Source organism: Eucyclogobius newberryi, unplaced genomic scaffold (assembly GCF_026437365.1).
Source record: "Eucyclogobius newberryi isolate DKJ021-1_F unplaced genomic scaffold, fEucNew1.0.hap1 SCAF_17, whole genome shotgun sequence".
In the NCBI taxonomy this organism is placed as follows: domain Eukaryota; kingdom Metazoa; phylum Chordata; class Actinopteri; order Gobiiformes; family Gobiidae; genus Eucyclogobius; species Eucyclogobius newberryi.
Window position 1 is genome coordinate 30,808,811 of NW_027315801.1, and position 17,661 is coordinate 30,826,471.

The 17,661-nt window shown below is 41.4% G+C and overlaps 2 protein-coding genes across 5 annotated transcripts in view; one reads left to right on the forward strand and one right to left on the reverse strand.

Moving 5' to 3' along the window:
* arhgef25a (Rho guanine nucleotide exchange factor (GEF) 25a) overlaps positions 1-8,280 on the forward strand; it is a 48,316-nt gene extending 40,036 nt beyond the window's left edge. Inside the window, exons 6-17 of one of the 4 annotated variants that reach the window (XM_072449937.1) lie at positions 430-496; positions 661-764; positions 912-981; positions 3,050-3,139; positions 3,558-3,650; positions 4,295-4,345; positions 4,419-4,496; positions 4,608-4,799; positions 4,910-5,090; positions 5,643-5,872; positions 6,010-6,144; positions 6,744-8,276. In XM_072449937.1, the coding sequence (XP_072306038.1) occupies positions 430-496; positions 661-764; positions 912-981; positions 3,050-3,139; positions 3,558-3,650; positions 4,295-4,345; positions 4,419-4,496; positions 4,608-4,799; positions 4,910-5,090; positions 5,643-5,872; positions 6,010-6,144; positions 6,744-6,860 (1,408 nt within the window). In that variant the 3' untranslated portion in view covers positions 6,861-8,276. Of the gene's footprint in view, positions 1-429; positions 497-660; positions 765-911; positions 982-3,049; positions 3,140-3,557; positions 3,651-4,294; positions 4,346-4,418; positions 4,497-4,607; positions 4,800-4,909; positions 5,091-5,642; positions 5,873-6,009; positions 6,145-6,740 lie in introns of all 4 variants that reach the window. The other 3 variants (XM_072449936.1, XM_072449938.1, XM_072449939.1) reach the window with 3 other exon arrangements.
* A 571-nt stretch (positions 8,281-8,851) lies between these two features.
* sp5l (Sp5 transcription factor-like) lies at positions 8,852-10,902 on the reverse strand. Its single transcript, XM_072449950.1, has 2 exons — positions 10,695-10,902; positions 8,852-10,451 (listed from the first exon to the last, which is right to left on the reverse strand). Exons 1-2 carry the CDS (start codon positions 10,743-10,745, stop codon positions 9,447-9,449), a joined length of 1,056 nt encoding a protein of 351 aa, XP_072306051.1. The 5' UTR covers positions 10,746-10,902; the 3' UTR covers positions 8,852-9,446.
* Positions 10,903-17,661: the final 6,759 nt, after the last annotated feature.

The window sequence follows — 17,661 nt, forward strand, 5'->3', positions numbered from 1 at the left end:
ATCAAGATGAATACTTCTTTATTCAATAACATTTTATCTTATTAGTGATCGTCATTTTTTCCAGTGGCGAAATCCATCATGAATTATTCTCTTTTTCTGGGTCCGTCCTTGTTTGGAAATAGCAATAGTCTAGTCCTATTAGACCTGGAATAGTCCTGTTTAAGACTTAGTTTAGATCTGCTGCTCCTCGGAAATCCAAATATTTTCTTAGGTGTTACTTGGTGTGAAAAGTTTGGAACCGCCGCCTACTATTAACTTCATTCTTCTGCAGTGATTGTTAGAGTAGACTTCCCTGGCTTTTTAAGAACAACATTAGGAAACTGAGACCTATAAAATGTGAGACTTGACTTTTACATAATGGAAGTTGGATTTGCCAGTGGCTGCAACACCTCGTAACTAGAACAATTCTGCTTTTTCCTGTCTTTTTAGGTATGTGCTAAAGGAGCTCATTGAGACAGAGAAACACTATGTAGCAGACCTGAGCTTCATAGTCGAGGTAAGTTTCTCTCAAACACAGCAAATCTCCTCATAATCCACTCTTTAATCATGAGGAGATTTCATTCCGTGAAGCCTGCTCGCACTCTAAATAAAAGTTAATACGCATAATTGTAATCCAGTTGTAAAATACAACTTGGCAAGCTGTTTTTCATTCTCTTGTAGGGATACATGGGCACGATGAATGCCAAAGGTATTCCAGAGGACATGAAGGGAAAGGACAAGATTGTTTTTGGAAACATTCACCAAATATTTGACTGGCATAAAGAGTAAGCCTTATTATTAACTGTCTGTTTCTGCTTGACTTGCGTTCAATGCTTAAAACAAATACTGCTAAGAGTCCAGTTCATGGGAAAACAAAGGAGCAACGGGTCAAATAACAGCCACGTGATTAGTCGCGTCTTATTTATTTGCAGCTACTTCCTGGGAGAGCTGGAGAAGTGTGTAGCAGAGCCGGAGAGACTGGCCCAACTTTTCATCAAACATGTAAGGAGGACTCACAGCTGTCCGTCCAAATGCCTGCCCTATTTTTTTTTTTTTTGTCTTGTACCACTTTAAAAGACTCGATTTCGTTCAAAGTCGCAATTAATTAAACAAGATGCAGGATGTCAGCGATGATTATATTCACTTTAACTTTGGTCTGGACAAGGTTTAAACCAGATCGCCACTGGGATTGCACCAAGTCCATCCAAGAAGTAAAGCAGCCTCCAAAAAGTACATATGAATTGAATACATTATTATTCATCTATCCAAGGCATCAGCTGAACACAATACAATACCACAAGAAACACGTGAACCACAGTTTGAGAACCACGGCCCTGTACTTCCTGTATTATGTTTGCAAAATCCAAATTACATCATTACTTGTTCTCAGCTCATGGCCTGTCACTGATACCGTTTTGATCCACGCAACACTATGACCCATTTCCAAACTGCACTTCCCTCAGGAAACACTGGGGAACAAAACGGAGGACAACAGGAATAGTACATGGAATAATACACTTTACACAAGCTCCACACAGTGCCTCTTCCTCTTTTTTGTTCGTATCGCTTTTTTTTTTTTATTTAAAATTGGACATATTTGACCGACTTTGGACCAATTGGGACGTTTATTATGGAGTTTGTGAGCCTTTAGTTTTATTTTTACAATGTACTTCATCTTTTATCTTGATTTTCTTCAGTCTGCCCTGTTCTCTGCTCTTGTTCTGCTTCTTGTGTTTGTCGTTTGAAAAATACACTAATTTAAGCGCTTAAAATCTTCAAGAAGGGTATTTTATTTAACATTTTAAAAAGATTTGAAAGTAAAAAAATTTAGAATTTTTTTTAGAATTTTTCTAAACTGAGAAAATCAAAAATTTGTCGAGCTGTTTTATGTCTATTGTTCTGGGAGTTTGGTGAGTTTGACTTTGTAGAATGATGAAAATCTGATATTGGGCCTGTGAGTTAAGTGGTGGCACATGCGCACACAGACGGGGTAATCTGACTAACTTGGCTTGAGTTCTTGTCTGAAGATGATTAAGTTAAATGTGTGCATGTGTGCATTTGTGTGTCTATTTGACAAAACACACACACACACACACACACACACACGTTTTCTATGGAAGCAAGCCTTTAAACAATCCAATAAGACGCAGCCCAGCGGATAATCAACTTACAACAGCCTGCGGGGCAATAAAGCAACCTGTAACTGAATCTAAGTGTGGTGTCAAACTGTGAAAACAAGCAGATGGAGAACATTGGCCTAATGAAAAGCAGAAAGCAGAAAGCCACTTTTAACTAGAGCTGTATTACAAATGAGCTGTCTGCTAACACATGTAGCAGGCTGACACTCTTTCGGTATCTTCTTCCTATATGGTTCCTCGGCGTGCACCACATTCAATCACACGCCAGCAGTGCGTTTAGCTCTGCCACAGAAATATTGGTCTTTAAGAGAAAATATCCTTTAATTAAGGTGCAATTAAGGGTGCAAGTAACTTTCTTATTCTCTTCTCCAATCTGATCTGACCCGTTCGGACATCTGTTTGTGTCTCAGCACTAAATCCAGCGCAAGATTGACCAGTATTTACTTTTAAAAGCCTTCAAAATTCAACCAGCAAATGTATTACGTCGACATTGCGGCCGGTCTCTAAGTTACAGAGCAGTGCAGCCTGTTGCTTGGATCAGTCCTATTCCTCTGGCTCGTATAGTCTTTAGTTACACACACAGGTAACGTGGGTGAATTATATATAACCTGATTCTACACCTCGCACCACACACGGCTGCAGGAACCGCCACATTTGTACTCCAGTGACAATTAGTCATAGAAGGGGCAGCCGCAAATCACACACAGTCGGCTTCAAAGGCAGGACTCCCCCAGACAAATCCTCACAGCCGTGTCGCTTCTCATCTCACGCAACAGACACTGCACTTTGATTTGAACGTTTTTGGATGTTTGCTCTTAGGGTCTTTCATTCATTACTTTGCCCACTAAAGATCTCACAAGTTTGTTAAATGTATTGTCTGTTTGTCACTTTATGTAAAGAAAAGAAGGATTGATTTGTGTTTTGTTCTGCAGGAGCGACGGCTGCACATGTATGTGGTTTACTGTCAGAACAAACCCAAGTCAGAGCACATCGTGTCCGAGTACATAGAAACCTATTTTGAGGTAAGTTAAACAATATATATTTTGCATCTTCATAAAAATAAGACTAAAAAAAGAAGCCAAATAAATAATAGATAGGTATTTAATTTTTTTTGCTAGTAGTGTAGTTTCTCACAGGGACTAAGATGAATGAGTCTGAATACATATTAACATGATGGTTTAATGACATCTTGTTGGCTCTGGGCACAGGTTAATCATTCGTTTATAATGCATGGCTGCAGAATGCTCTAGTTTATTATACATGGTCTGGCAGTGTCTTTCAGGTCGTGTATAATTCAGAATATAATCCGTTTCTTTTCATCCACGGTTCACTTCTGGAAGGGAGCACACAACAAACAGCGCTGTCCGTCAGTGTCACATTAGCCATTAGCTTGTGTGTTGTGTGCCATAACTGTCATGTTGACGTGGATGTCCCTGACAGGAGCTGAGGCTGCAGCTGGGACACAGGCTGCAGCTCAACGACCTGCTCATCAAACCTGTGCAGAGGATCATGAAGTACCAGCTGCTGCTCAAGGTACAGGCTCCACACCTCCTCCAGTTCAAATGTAACTTAACATTAATCTCACTTTTAATGAACACTACTTGGGCTGAACAATATGAGAAACATAAAATGAGCTTTAACCGCGTCAAATGATGTTACTGATATTATATGTTGTCATAGTTTGTTCAATACATTCATTGCAGAATATTAAAATTGTGCTGCAGATTATTAGAATCAGAAAAAGTATTAATATTTACTATTATCTACTACTATTATTCACTAGCATCTACCTGCGTTGCATCAATGAAATTTCCCCATATGTGGACAATAAAGGAATATCTCATCTAATAATGCACATATTTATTAGATAATAACGTGTTGCATTACACTTAGTAACATATCACTATTGTATTGTACACAACCTTATGCAGTTCATCTTCATTCAAAATAAAAGCTAAAACAACAATGCCAAAATAAAAGGCAAAGATGTTGGAATCGACAGCATTTGAGATTAACAAGCAATGTCTTTGAAGCTGGTCATAAAAAGCAATCTTGAGCAAAAGCCTTCACCCAGATCGAACGCACTGCCCTTTGGCTCTCCAATAAAGGCTGGTTTAGGCGGCAAATTGTTCTCCAGATGTCTTAGACCAGTGACTACGCTGTGTTTATTTCAACAGGACTTCCTTAAGTATTACACCAAAGCTGGAATGGACACGGAGGATTTGGAGGTGGGTGTTCATAACCACCTGTCCTGAATATATCTTTTACAGGGTTTAAATATATACTCTTTTTTTTCCACAGAAAGCAGTAGAAATGATGTGCTTTGTGCCAAAACGTTGCAATGACATGATGAATGTGGGTCGTCTACAAGGCTTTGAGGTATTTCTTCAGACTTAAACTGTTCAAAACATGTCAAGCGCCAACTATGCAGCGAGTAAAACCACAGTAACCGTATCGTGTGTTTGTTTGTATCTTTCTTTCTGGTGCCAGGGGAAGATCACAGCGCTGGGCAAGCTGCTACTGCAGGACACGTTCACTGTCACGGAGCAGGACAGCAGCTTCCTCTCCAGAGCCAAAGAGAGACGGGTTTTCCTGTTTGAGCAGCTGGTCATCTTCAGTGAGCCTATTGACAAGAAGAAAGGCTTCTCCATACCTGGATACATCTTCAAAAACAGTGTGAAGGTAGCGCCCCAATGTTTTTCAGTGTCTTGCACGTGGGTTTTTTTTTGTTTTTTTTTCAATGAGCACTAAACGGCTGAGCACAGATGTGAGTCAGATGTGCTGTGTTGCAGGTGAGCTGCCTGGGGGTGGAGCCCATTGTGGACGGAGATGATGCACGCTTCGTCCTGACATCACGGAACCCAGATGGGAGTGTGGTGCGCTTCCAGCTCCAGGCCGCCTCCCTGGACACCTGCAGGGCCTGGGTCAACGACGTGGTTCACATCTTAGAAACACAGCGTAACTTCCTTAATGGTGGGTGCTGTCTGAGCTGTCGCAATCTTTTATCCTCTTAAGAATGATTAGTGTCACTCATTTTCATCAATATGTCTGTAGTTCATGTTTTTTTTCCACCATCTTTCTTTATAACATTTGCATATATTCATGTGCAATTACTGTCGTACTCACATGCAATAGTGTCCCATTCATGTGCATATAACATGTGCATATAACTGATGAAAATGAGTGATTATTTTACCATTATTATTAGTATTATCTTGTCTTACGCTAGATGTTTTTATTTTATTTTTATCTTTATCTTTATTTATTTTTCCCCTACATTCCTTATTAGGAGATTAGAGGTTTTGTCTATAGGAGTTTTTGTTTATAAGAGTTATTATTAAGTTATTTAAGTTATCTGTCCTTTTCCTCTGTATCTACCTGCTTTGCAACAATGAAATGTCCCCATGTATGGACAATAAAGGAATATCTTATCTTATAGTTGTTATAGATTATACTGCAAGTTCATTCTTTTGCTCAAAACAGGTGTAGGCAGTGTGTCAATCATCTCACTCCTTTTGTCTCCAGCCTTACAGTCCCCGATCGAGTACCAGCGCAGGGAGAGCAAGTCCAACAGCCTGGGCCGCTGCATGAGGCCCCCTCTGTCTGCCACCTCCTCTCTGCGGCCACACTCCTCGGCCTCTATCGACCGACACAAGCTGCCCTCCCTGCACTCCCACAACACATCCCTGCCCGCACTCTTTCTGCCCAGCCAGACCCAGTGCTCCGGGCCCAGCGAGACGTTTGCTCTGCGGGAGGTACGACTCTTTACTTGTCCTCGATCTACAAAAAGCACTGAGCTAAATAATATCAGCTTTCTGTTCACGAGATGCTGCTCGGCCTGCTTGTATCGCTAAAGCTGAGTGGTATTTATGACCTGTTGTTTGCTTTGCAGCCCACTCTGGTCCAGCCGTGCGCTGCAGACTCCCACACTGTTTCTCTGTCACATGTCCAGCTGGGCTTCACTGACCAGTCCAGTGTTCAAGCTGTGTCAAATGGGCTGTACACCCCCAATTCTCAAAGTACACAGGTACAGACTGACAGATTGTGTTTAGTACATTGTGTCTCGGGAGCCTGCATTAGCTTATGTGCTATTATAGTGTGACTTGCAGACTTTACCCAAAGTTATCTTTACCCTAAACATTTAGTCCATGTGAAGAGCTTTTCCTCCCCCTAATGGTTAGAAGGGGAATAATGCATATTTTACAAAAAACTCATCTGATGCCTGTGTAATTTTTTTTATTTCTGATATAAATATGAAAATACATCACAATGTAAACGTTACAACATTTACGTTTTTTTTTAATTCTTAATTAGATTGAAGGGCTGTTGATTTTACTTCCTGTTTTTTCTGCGCTTTGCCACTGGCTCATTTTTCAATCATCAGTGCTGACAGCTGGCAGGGTTTCTCCTGACTATTTACTCAGGCGCTTAGGGCCTGGCAGGAAGTCCACGGGCCAGACAGGGAAAGAGATGCCTATCGAAGGCAGATAATGGCTTCCTGTACTTAGCCTAAATAGATGGAAAACTTTTTTAAAGCACAAATAGTTATGTTGCTACTTTTTGCATTACAAACATTTGGTTTCTGCATACGTTTAATCTCCATGTTGTTTCTTTTCTCCTCAGCAGAGGGCAGGAGAGAGTTGTCGAAGGGGGCAGCTCTGTGACGCTGGGACGACTGTGTCAGGACCTTCAGTGGGACGACGGCCCAGTAACTTGGCGCAATTGACCGAAGATGAACTCTAGGTGTCCCAAATGCTGAAGAAAGCAGCTCGTTCTCCAGCTGCTGCACATGCAAGACTTTGATACTGTCTATTTATGTTGCTTCTGCCGGGCTGGACCTGCACCAGGCTTAGCAAGTGACGGGACAAACGCAGAAGTTCAAGTGACTGCTGCCCATTCACAAAAGGGGCCCAATCACTCAGTGTTACAAATATTTTTTTTGCTTTTTATCTTTTTAATTTTTGACTTTTTTGAAGGTCAAGGGGAATTTATTCATTAAGAAAATCCATTCCTGATTGGGGCGGTCACTGGAGTTGTGTGTGTGTAAATGTGATATAGGGATGAGCGTGTGAATGAGTGTTGGATGTGTTTTTCAAATATTTTTGACGTATTTTTCCAAAGCCCTAAAGTGGACAAACACTCACAGTAACTGCATACCTACTGTCATTCCAACTTTAGCTCTTGAGTTTCACATTTAGGTTTGACAAAAATGGTTAAAGCAAATCAATTGATCCAAATCTGCCAAACATATTCATGCACATTTGTGTTCAGAGAACTTTCTTTGCCTCAGTGAGAGTTCAGTAGACTCTAAACCATTCTGTTTGACTTCCCCTTCTTTGATCCGGACAAAAAAGGAGCAAGGGAGCCCCCTGGAGGTTTTTCTGGATATGACGTCACTTTGAAAATACTTTGCTCCTTTGGTAATTCCCAAGGAATTACAACGTGCAATCAAAGGGACTGTGTTACTCTTTTTCACATTTGTGGGCAAGGCCAAAGTTGTGTTTCCCAGGTTTATTCCTCCCAAATTCATACTACTTTTGAGCATTCTCAACATGGAGTAACTATAACGCCGGTGCAATGCAAATACACTAGGTATTGTAATATTGTCTATTGCAAAATGAGTTTATCACACTTCGAATGGCTGTGCCAAAACAGCTTCTTTTACGTGTCAATGCCAGATTACAGTTTCTAGACTATTCTTGTGTTACCCACACTTGATAAGAATATGTCAGAAAATATTGATAATTGTTACATTAAATGAGACAGAAATCAATTACACCTTAAGCCAGTAGAGGTCCCCTCAACACTCCTATTTTAATGAAGTGTCTCATACAGCTTCATCAAAAACCCTAAGAATATTTCATTTAAAAAAACATTTTTGAAATAATTAAATCCATTATTTATGCATCACATTGAATCAGGCTGTTTTGCATGTAACACATTGGGAAATCAGCAATTAAACTCAACAAAAAGAGTTTTAGTTGATGCCAATTTTGATTGACTAGAAACCGTTGTATCATATCAAATAAAACATGTCTTTTTTGAATCTCAGAAAGATTGTGTATTATTATAATTTGTTTTATAATTACTTTTTTGACAATCTAAGTTGAAGTTGGGACAAAAACATGAAACTTTCTTGAACAAGCGTTTGGAGGGGCTTCAAACAAAGGAGATATGGAGGATGAGCAGACATCTGGTTGGCTGGCTCATGCATAAAGGCTCTTTCTGGGCAGTAAAGCCGCGGCCGATCGTAACGTGCCTGTGAAATATGGAGGGGTGCAGGGCCAGTGGGTATTAACTTTCACAAGGGTGCAAAATCAAAGGGAGTTCCTGTCACCACCAAGGGGGTCCCAACAACAGGGGGCCCATTCAAAGAGGAGCTCTCCACTGTGGCCTCTGTTACATCTGTTGACTCAATCTTCTGTATTGGGGGAAAGAAAACAGTCATTAAAGCCACATGACTGTGAACTTGATTGCAGAAGGTCTAGTCAATGGCTTTAGTATTGACAGAAAGGTGCTAACATCTTTGAACAGCCCACTGTGAGAGCTTCCTCCACACCTCCCCTGAATGCACTCATATTATCATTTAAATAAAATGTTAGATCTTCAGAGGCTGCAGGAGGTCTTCACACATTTGGTCAAAGAGTTGTAAATAGCTAAACCCATTGATTGCCCCATGTAGTACTTCCCATTCATCCGTCAGCGCTTCAGGAAAGGATCAATAGTAAAGACAATAGCTTTGACATGTATACTGTTTATTAAAATGTACATGCTGCCCATTTAAATCAGTAAAGACATTTGTACATCATTTACACAAAGAATCCCACAATTGAACAAATGGTGCTTCACATTTCAGCTTAACAGCTCAGATATCTGTACTTCAAAGACTTACATCTCTAATGGATCTCTATCTTCAAAGACACGCCGGGTCTTTTAGGCAAAATAAAAATCTGAAAGAGCAGCCCCCATGTCTTCTTAAGTCGATGAAGAAAATATTCTACTGCAGCAACATTTGGCCACACTAAGGCATATATTTATTCTCAACTTTATACATAAACAACATATTTAAACAGCTGCCATGTCCTTCGCAAGGATCATTTACAATTTACTTGAAAGTTTTCAGTATTTTAAGAACAAATCTGAAAGGCTTAAATCAGGCTCATCCTAAATGTTTGCTGCGGAATGCGCTCACAAATACTTCCAGTGTTATTATGTCCGACGCATACAGTTTGACCAGTCACTGATAATGTGCGGTCAAACTGGTTTGTTAAAAACGTAGTGCAAACAGATGGCAGTAACTGTGGGTCAAAGTCTTTTGTATAAATATGTTCACTCTCTCTTGATGTTGCTTATCAGAGAGTCTGTGCTCTGAGACGGCGGTCCGGAGCGGCTCTTCCTGCTCTGATGGGTCTTGACATGTTTGGAGAGGTGGTCGCTCCTCATAAACCTCTTGCCGCACTGCTGACAGCCAAAACGCTTCTCCCCAGTGTGCGTGCGCAGGTGCCTCTGCAGCTCGTCTGAGCGAGTGAAGCTCTTTCCACAGAAGAGCCAGTTACAGATGAAGGGTCGCTCCCCAGCATGCCAGCGCAGGTGTGCCTTTAGGTGGGACGTCTTCTTGTACACTTTACCGCACTCAGGGATGTGACAGATGTGCAGTCGCTTCTTCCCAAACTCCATTCCCCCACTATTAGTCTGGCAGTTGGGGCACTTACACCTCCGGCAGCGGCGAGTTGAGCTCAGTAAACCCTTGGACGTGCCCTGGAGTAAAGCTGCAATCTGAGGCTGGTGTCCCAGGACCAGCTGCCTGCTCAGGGTGAAGGGGTGATTGGAGGCAGAGGCATTGGTTTGGGGAAGGCTCCACCACTGTTGACCCTCCTCTACATGTCCCCCAGGAAGGTGGTGGCGTCCCGAGGAGTTCTGTAGGAAGGTGGGGAAGTTCTGGGACATGGCGTTGTGCTGGGAATAGTACGAGGCGTTGCTCTTGACTGGGGACAGCTCAAAGGAATAGGACGAGGGCTCTGCCGGAGGGGTGAGAGGCAGGTCGGGGTGATGGTGGTGTGGGTGGTGCGGGTGGTGGTGGGCCAGGCTGGTCTGCATGTGTCCCGGGAACTGCACCTTTGGAACAGTGAAGTGAGTCCCGAGGGCCGAGGCAGGTGCCATGTCGTTGCTCCAGAGCTGGAACATCCCTGAAGTTGAACTGACCGTGCTCTCATACGGGAACTGAGACCCCTCAGAACCCATGGCGCCCCCCACCTGCCAGGCCTGGCTGCACGTGGTGGCCAGGAAGGACAGGGCGTTGGGGGCTCCTTCAGGGGAGGAGCTGGGCGTCCTGTCCTGTAAAAGCACATGTGACGTGTTCAATTATAATGGCAATCAATATTAGATTTTTACTTTAGAGAACAAAAACAACAACAATACAACATAATACTAACAATAATATTTGTATATATTTATTTAAGTGTTTACCTCCATTTTTATGTCTTACAAATCACTATACGATTTACTTTTCATTATAAGTAATTATTCAATTATAAACAGGTTTTAAACAAAACAAAGTATCATAAAAACTGTACTAACCTGCAAAAATGTGTGCAAAAAGTTGTCAGTTCTTTGAATAGTCAGAGCCATGTGTGCCGCGCGCCGTCTCCAAACACCTGCGACACAAACCGCGCCGAAAGGCGACGGCGCCAAAAAGTCTTCAACTCTGAAAACACGCAAAGAACTGTCCTGACCCGCGTCTGGAGCACAGCGGGACCGGTCAGGTAAAAGCCTTTAAGTCCGCTGCGTGTGCGGGTCCCGGCTGCGCGTCAGTGAGTTCAGCGCGTAAATCCGTGCGTTCATCTCCGACGCGCCGAGCTGCGTCTCTTTATAGAGGGCAAAGACAGCTCTCTGCGGAGTCTGATGCGCGGAGCCAGTCATCAGACAGAGATGTGGGGGCCCGGGAGGGGGCTGGGGTGAAAGGGAGGGCCACTCATAATTTAACTCAATTTCAACCAAACGCTGCCCTCCAGGAGTGGCCCCGCCTCCGATTGTTCAGCTCTAAATACCTCAGGTGTTTTAAGAAGCGTGCGGTAACGTCTCCTAAGTGATCTTCATTCACATTGTCCTCGCTGTCTGGATTTAAGATCATTTCAGAGGTTTAGCTATAGGTGCAGCCTCAGCAACTTTGGGTGTTCCACAGAAAGTTGCACAACAACAAAATGCTTAGTAAGTGTGGAAAGATCAGAGATGTTTTAGCCAACTCAGTGAAATGAGTGACTCCCAGGGATGGTTTTCTTTCTTCAATTTGGGAATTATATCATGAATAAATTTATACTTTTATTTGGTACACTAAGTGGCACCACTTTTTAAAACAGTGGAGGACATTTCACTTCAAAGTTAACTGTGTTTCCTTCACATGATTATAATATTGTTATAGCCTGTTAATCTAAGTGGGATATAGAGTTGTTCCTTTGTATACTATGCCTAGATTATACGTGCTGAAAGAGGTTTTGCTTATCAAACAGCTATTTGCACTTAGGACAGAGACAGAGCAGCAGACCGAAGAGTATTAAATGTACTTTCTTCTCTCATCTCCGTGACAGGCTGCCCCCTGCATCTCTCCCACACAAAGCTAACTGATAAAACTCAATCAGAGCAGGCCTTCTCACCAGTAGGCGACATGTCACAGAGGGCCGCACTGTGTGACTCTCTCACATGTCAGGGTTCAAGTCGAGGCCACTTCAGATGTGTCCGTTTAATGCAGATTGGGGGCTTAATCTCATTCTGTAAATCTGCTCAACATTACAATGTTAAAGGTTTGAATTGGGTTTTCTCATGTTAATGCCTGGTTCCTGTCTTTAAAGGCCGCTGCATGTTTCTCAGACTGTGATCCTTAAATAAACAGAGGTCAAACAGGAGACAACTTAAACCAGGCCTTCGTTAATACAAGTGATATCATTGTTTTTAGCACATGACTGTAAAGTACAGTAGAAGATGGACCTATTGACCTTTAGTTTCTGTTATATTTACTGACATATATTTTACACATGCCTGTCTTTTTCTTATTTAATTTACAAATGTTATTTATTGTTTTGGCAATGAAGCTTTTTCTGATTCTGAGTGAAGACTGTTTCTGATGCAACCCTTAATTTTAATGTTTGAAGTAAGTCTTGTCTTTGACTGTGTATCACAATACGACCCAACGTTTCTGAGGGATATGCAATCATTCATTACATATTCATTTTATGCAATATTTCTCTATAAACATTGCCTCTCTAGTTTGTGAATAAATGAAACACAAGCCTCCTATTCTGGGAACGTGATCTTCAGTTGTTGTAACAATCAGCGCCGTGTAAATGCTTTGTAACGCCTCTGGCTTTTGGTGCAAATACAGACAATTTATGTGAGCAAAGCCTGTCGACGGAGCTCCAAATAAAACTCCATTGATTTCTAAATGAAATGATTCAAGGCCTCATGCAAATGTGAGCAAATATGATGTAACCCACAGAGCGATGGAGACAAGAAGAAGAGATGAAGGTTTGGGAGGAAGGATGCTCCTGCTCAGAAGTCCCGTACAGAGATACAGACCATCCTGTGATACAGAGGCAGAGGTGCAGCGTGTATTTGCTTTTTTTTTTTTTATGGAGCAGAAGTTGTTAATTACCCTGATTCTTATTTCCTGTCCCCTCTCTCCCCCGCCCCTCCCCCTCACTGCCTCCCAGATGAGTACCTTTGAAGTGCAAAGTACTCTCTCCTCACTTTGAACTGTGAAAACAATGCTCATGTGGAGCTGCTTACCTTCCCCATGTTAGCTCATTTAAATAGACCTGGATACGGCTCCTCCAGTTTTCAAGGGAAAACTCATTTCCAGAGAAAGAGGTCCCTGTGTTCATTAAACAGCTGTTGAGATGGCGGCTAATCACCTTCTCCTCCGTCACACTCACATATTCATACACACGCTCACCCACCGCTAATGTGGAGAGACTCAGATCTGACAGACAGGCAGACAGCAGAAAAACACACGTGGAATTAACAAGTGTACGCTCCAGGCCACAGTCGGTCCAGTCTTCGATAGTTTATTTACTGATACCGTTATTATTATTGTTGTTGTTGTTGTTGGTGGTGGTGGTGGTGGTGGTGGTTGTAGTAGTAGTAGTAGCATTAAAAAAGAAAAAAACATGTACATACCTTATAGCAATACCATCTAGATTCTGTGCACATTCTGATGTGATGTTTTTATGTGAATATGTATAATAATCTATAAACGGCTTTTGTTGTGTGATAAAATCTCGCTCAACAAAAAGGTAAAAGATTAAAACAAAATTTAAACCTTATTGTGATACTAATATTGACAAAAATCATTATCTGCACATGTTTGGGGGATTCATCTCGATGAGACATTTCCGACAATGTTATGGCAGTTTATCTGATAGTGTTAAAAACTTGTAAACTTTGAGGTTAGTTTCACAAAAGTGAATTGACTGTAAAACGAACCACAAGTTCACAAGTGCAGACATATATATTTCTTACATATATTTTATTTCAGAATCAGAATATGGTTTATTGCCATTTGTCGTGAACAAAATTCACAGACATAGGAACTTGTAATGGTGATTTGGTGCAGCACAAACAACAAAAACATTGAACACTGAGTACTAAACGGCATGAGATGTACATAATAAAATATCAAGTTATGTTGTGCAATAGGAAGTGACAGTGCAGTGAGTGCAAGGTGCTTAGGCAGTGTTCATGAGTCCGACGGCAGAGGGAAATAAACTGTTCTTCTTATTTGAAAGATTACACAGCTGTATTTATTTATTTATTTTTAAATGTTTCAATCTTTCTTAATCTGTCATTTTTATTTTATATTTTGATTAAAATAATACAAAAAAGACAATATTCAAATTATGTCTCCATAATTGCAATATTTTTTCTATATGTCCCACCGCTACAAATATATAACATATTCTGGCATTTGTATTTTTTATTTACTAAACGCCATATTTTAAAATATTCTGGAAAGAAGAGGAGCAAACAAAATTCTTCAGTCAAATCTTTTTAAAAAATCCCATCAACCAACAGATTCTTTTATTTATTAGTTGTATTCAGGTTAACAAGGTCTCTCCCCAGATATTACGGCACAATCCCAAACTCTTTTGTTTCCGGTGAGTGGGAAGGATCAATATCCTGAACACCTGTACTGTTTGCCTTTGTCCAAACCGACTGGCAGTATTAGCACAGTCATTATGTGAATCTCAAACCAGAGCACTCTCATCACAGCATATGCCAGAGGCTCAAGTCAAGCTGTTTTTTACCGTGCCTCGGAGGCAGTTTAAAGGCCCATACACATCACTAAATTGTCCCAGCTGTCTTGACCATCTGTAGAAAAAAGGGCCGGGCATAGAGCCTTTGTACTGGAGGCCATGTCAAAAAGCCAATTTTACAGCGGCACGCTCACTCTACGACCCGCGTGTGACAAATGAGGCCTAATGGACGAGACAGACAGCATGGAGGAGCCCGCTGCTGCTAACTTTTAACTAACAGGACAAGATGGGCCCAAATTACCATGACACTCACTGTACCGGGATAAAGAGCAACAATACCAGCTGGACTTTACTGGGCCACTATTCTGCAGCTCATTCACAGTGTCTTTCCTGTCCCCCGCTGTGTGCCACATCCACTCACATAATGACACTGTAAAACCTCTGATGAGTAACGTAATCCTAGAAACGTGTTTTCTATCATATGTGCAAGGGCAGTGGGAGTGAATCATGATGTTAGGGTGGCAACAGGTTAATCGATTAATTAACTTTAGCCGAGAAACGAGGTTTTATGAGTTAAATTGAGCCTCATTTGCCTGAAAATGACATGGAAAATGTGTCAATTGAGTGTATTTGATGAAAACACTCTTTTGTCTATCAATGTTCCCCACCAGGAGCCTCACACGGCTTCACTTCAGCGTCATCCGGTCAAATTGAGTAAACATCTTTTCATTGCGTGACTTTTGTGTTCTAATCGATTAATCGAAAGAATAATCGTTGCAAAATGATCGGTAGTTGCAGCCTACGTGAGTTTAATCTGCCTTTTTACATATAAATTCACAGTTTCTCAGTACTATTCCGTTTAAATAGTTGTTTCTGGATGAGCTCCAGTGGTAGTTTTGTAGGTGCAGTTTGGGTCAGATACAAAGAGATACGTCCTCTTTAATCGCCAGGGCATGTCTTTAGTCGACCACAGCTCTAATCTGCACAAAAGTAACAGACTTTCTAACAAAATATTTGGAAACTAGATTTTATAACCACTACGGTACTGTGGTATAATTAATACATCAGGGAAGAAGTACAGATGCGTTAATTACCTCTGAAACAAGCCCCTCTGCAGACGGAGTATGGGCACGATCCTGTTCAGATCAGATTCACTGTTACAGAATAAAAGATTATAGTCTGCCAAGGATGTAAAACGAGCAGACAACAAACCAAGGCACTCCGATGGGTTGAAATGTACACGCTCTTATTTCATAAAACGCTTCAGCTCTGTCATGCCTTGGGGGAACATGTAGACACAGGTGAGGGTTTTACATTATCGGGAGCAGCACCAGATCCCACCTCTAACACCGAGAAACGAATAACTATGACAAAAATGAGCAAAAAAATAAATAAAAAGATGTAATAGTTTGCACATGTAAATTGAATCCATGTTCTTATACAATAAATATACAAGATGGTGCAGCATTTTACAATGAGAACGACACAACAGAAGCATAGATTAATGCACGACACAAATAAGAGACACACCAAGATCCTCTACTGGAGCAAAGAGCCAACCTTTTTTTGGTCCTCCAATTTTTTCATTAAATTGATTTGATTGCAACAAAAGATGTGTTTTATAGTCAAATGTCATGATTCATTATATTTTTGCTGTGAGAGGCCATGGAATAATAGGGTCAACAATCAGTAAGACATTACATTACATTTGGAGTTTTGCCTTTAGTCGACGCACAACGAAGCTGTTTCATTCACAAAAATGTCAACGTTTACAATGAGTGAATGGCTCTTTTGATTCCTCTGTTCTCTGGGCTCACAGCAGGGCTTAAGCAGATCCCACCCCTGTAGTAGATCTGACTCTGGGTTCGGTGTGCAAGCGGCGAAGAAGTGTAATTATTCCCCGATCTCGTGTCCATTAGCGTGTACAAAACCCCAAAATCTCCAGTCTTGGGCAAACACGGGCAGACGGCATGCATCTCCACTTGTCAGAGGAAACTTTTATCAATATCAAGAGCACTTGAAGTTTGTTTGCATTTTGTTTTCCAGCACTCTTAACAACTTCAGAAGTCAGATCACAGGAGTGTGTGATCAAAGCGCTTCGTGGTTAGTTCTGGAAACACAGGAGTGCTACGCCATGCTTTGATACTCCACATCAATATTTCAATTCAACAATCACTTGACATGCACCATACTCCCAGAGACAGAGAGGAGAGCGAGATGGGGAGGCAGACAAGACGGAGGGGGAAGCACATGGAAGGAATCACAGGCTTTATTCAAACTTACAGAACTGTGGACAAGCGCTACAGCGACGGGAAAGGATGAAATGATCACTTTTGACGTGAATCCAGATTAAATGTTGGGATTCAGGTTGTTTTTGCTGTTTTTTAAAGACACCAATGTTTCTTATCCCACTAAAAAATGTACAAATTTCTGATTTGCAGAAGCCACATGACTGCAATGCATATATTTTCTTTGCTGAAACACTTGTCGCCGAGTGAGGAGCAGAGGATATGTTTCATGTTTTATCAAAGCGGCCAAGAACAGGAAGTGTGAAGTGATAAAGAGAAATACAGTCCATCTGCCAAATGTCACTTTCATGCTACTTCAGAATCATTTCATCATCTCGATAGGATATGACACACTTTGAAGGTTGCGGCCTATAAAATATGGGGTTTGATCTGGAAAAGGAGATGCCACTTGCAGCAATGTTGTAACGAAAGATGGGAAGTCAATCAAGATGTAACTGAAGTCAACGGGCCGCTGCTTGAGCCGGTTGAGAGGGAAACGTCTAAAACCTGTGCTTAAAGATGTGCCGTGACTGTCGAGTGACCGTCACCTGCTTGTCTTGACAGAGATGCCATTGCTTTGCCCACAATGTTCCACTGTGCTGCATTAAACTGCACTAATCTTGCTTTTATTCAATACAGGCGTTTTATATTGCTCAAAAATACCTGGAAAATGCATTCTTACTGTGAGCGGTGGGGGATCTCCACAGATCTGACCTGTAACATGGCCTCTTGCACATTTAGAGTTTGAGTTAGACTACACTTTTGCTATTATTTTTGAGATTTTTCCCCAGTTTTTCAGTTTTGTTACAGTTTATTGTGTTACTTCCTGGTTGGACATGAGCAGCAGATGTGATACACTGTAGGTAGAAGTCATTTCACAGCTGTTACCTAGCAACCGTACTGTAAACAGGAGCCAAATCCACATCAATTAACCAATAGTTATCATTTTCCTAAATCATTTTTTTAAAATTGTCCCTTTATTGTAATGTAAAAGGTAAAACTAATGTAAGG

Coding starts and splice junctions, on each gene's coding strand:
- sp5l (XM_072449950.1), bottom strand. CDS start 10,745: ATGGCTCTGACTATTCAAAGAACTGACAACTTTTTGCACACATTTTTG. Junction 10,452..10,694: donor TTTTGCACACATTTTTGCAG/GTTAGTACAGTT, acceptor GTGCTTTTACAG/GACAGGACGCCCAGCTCCTC.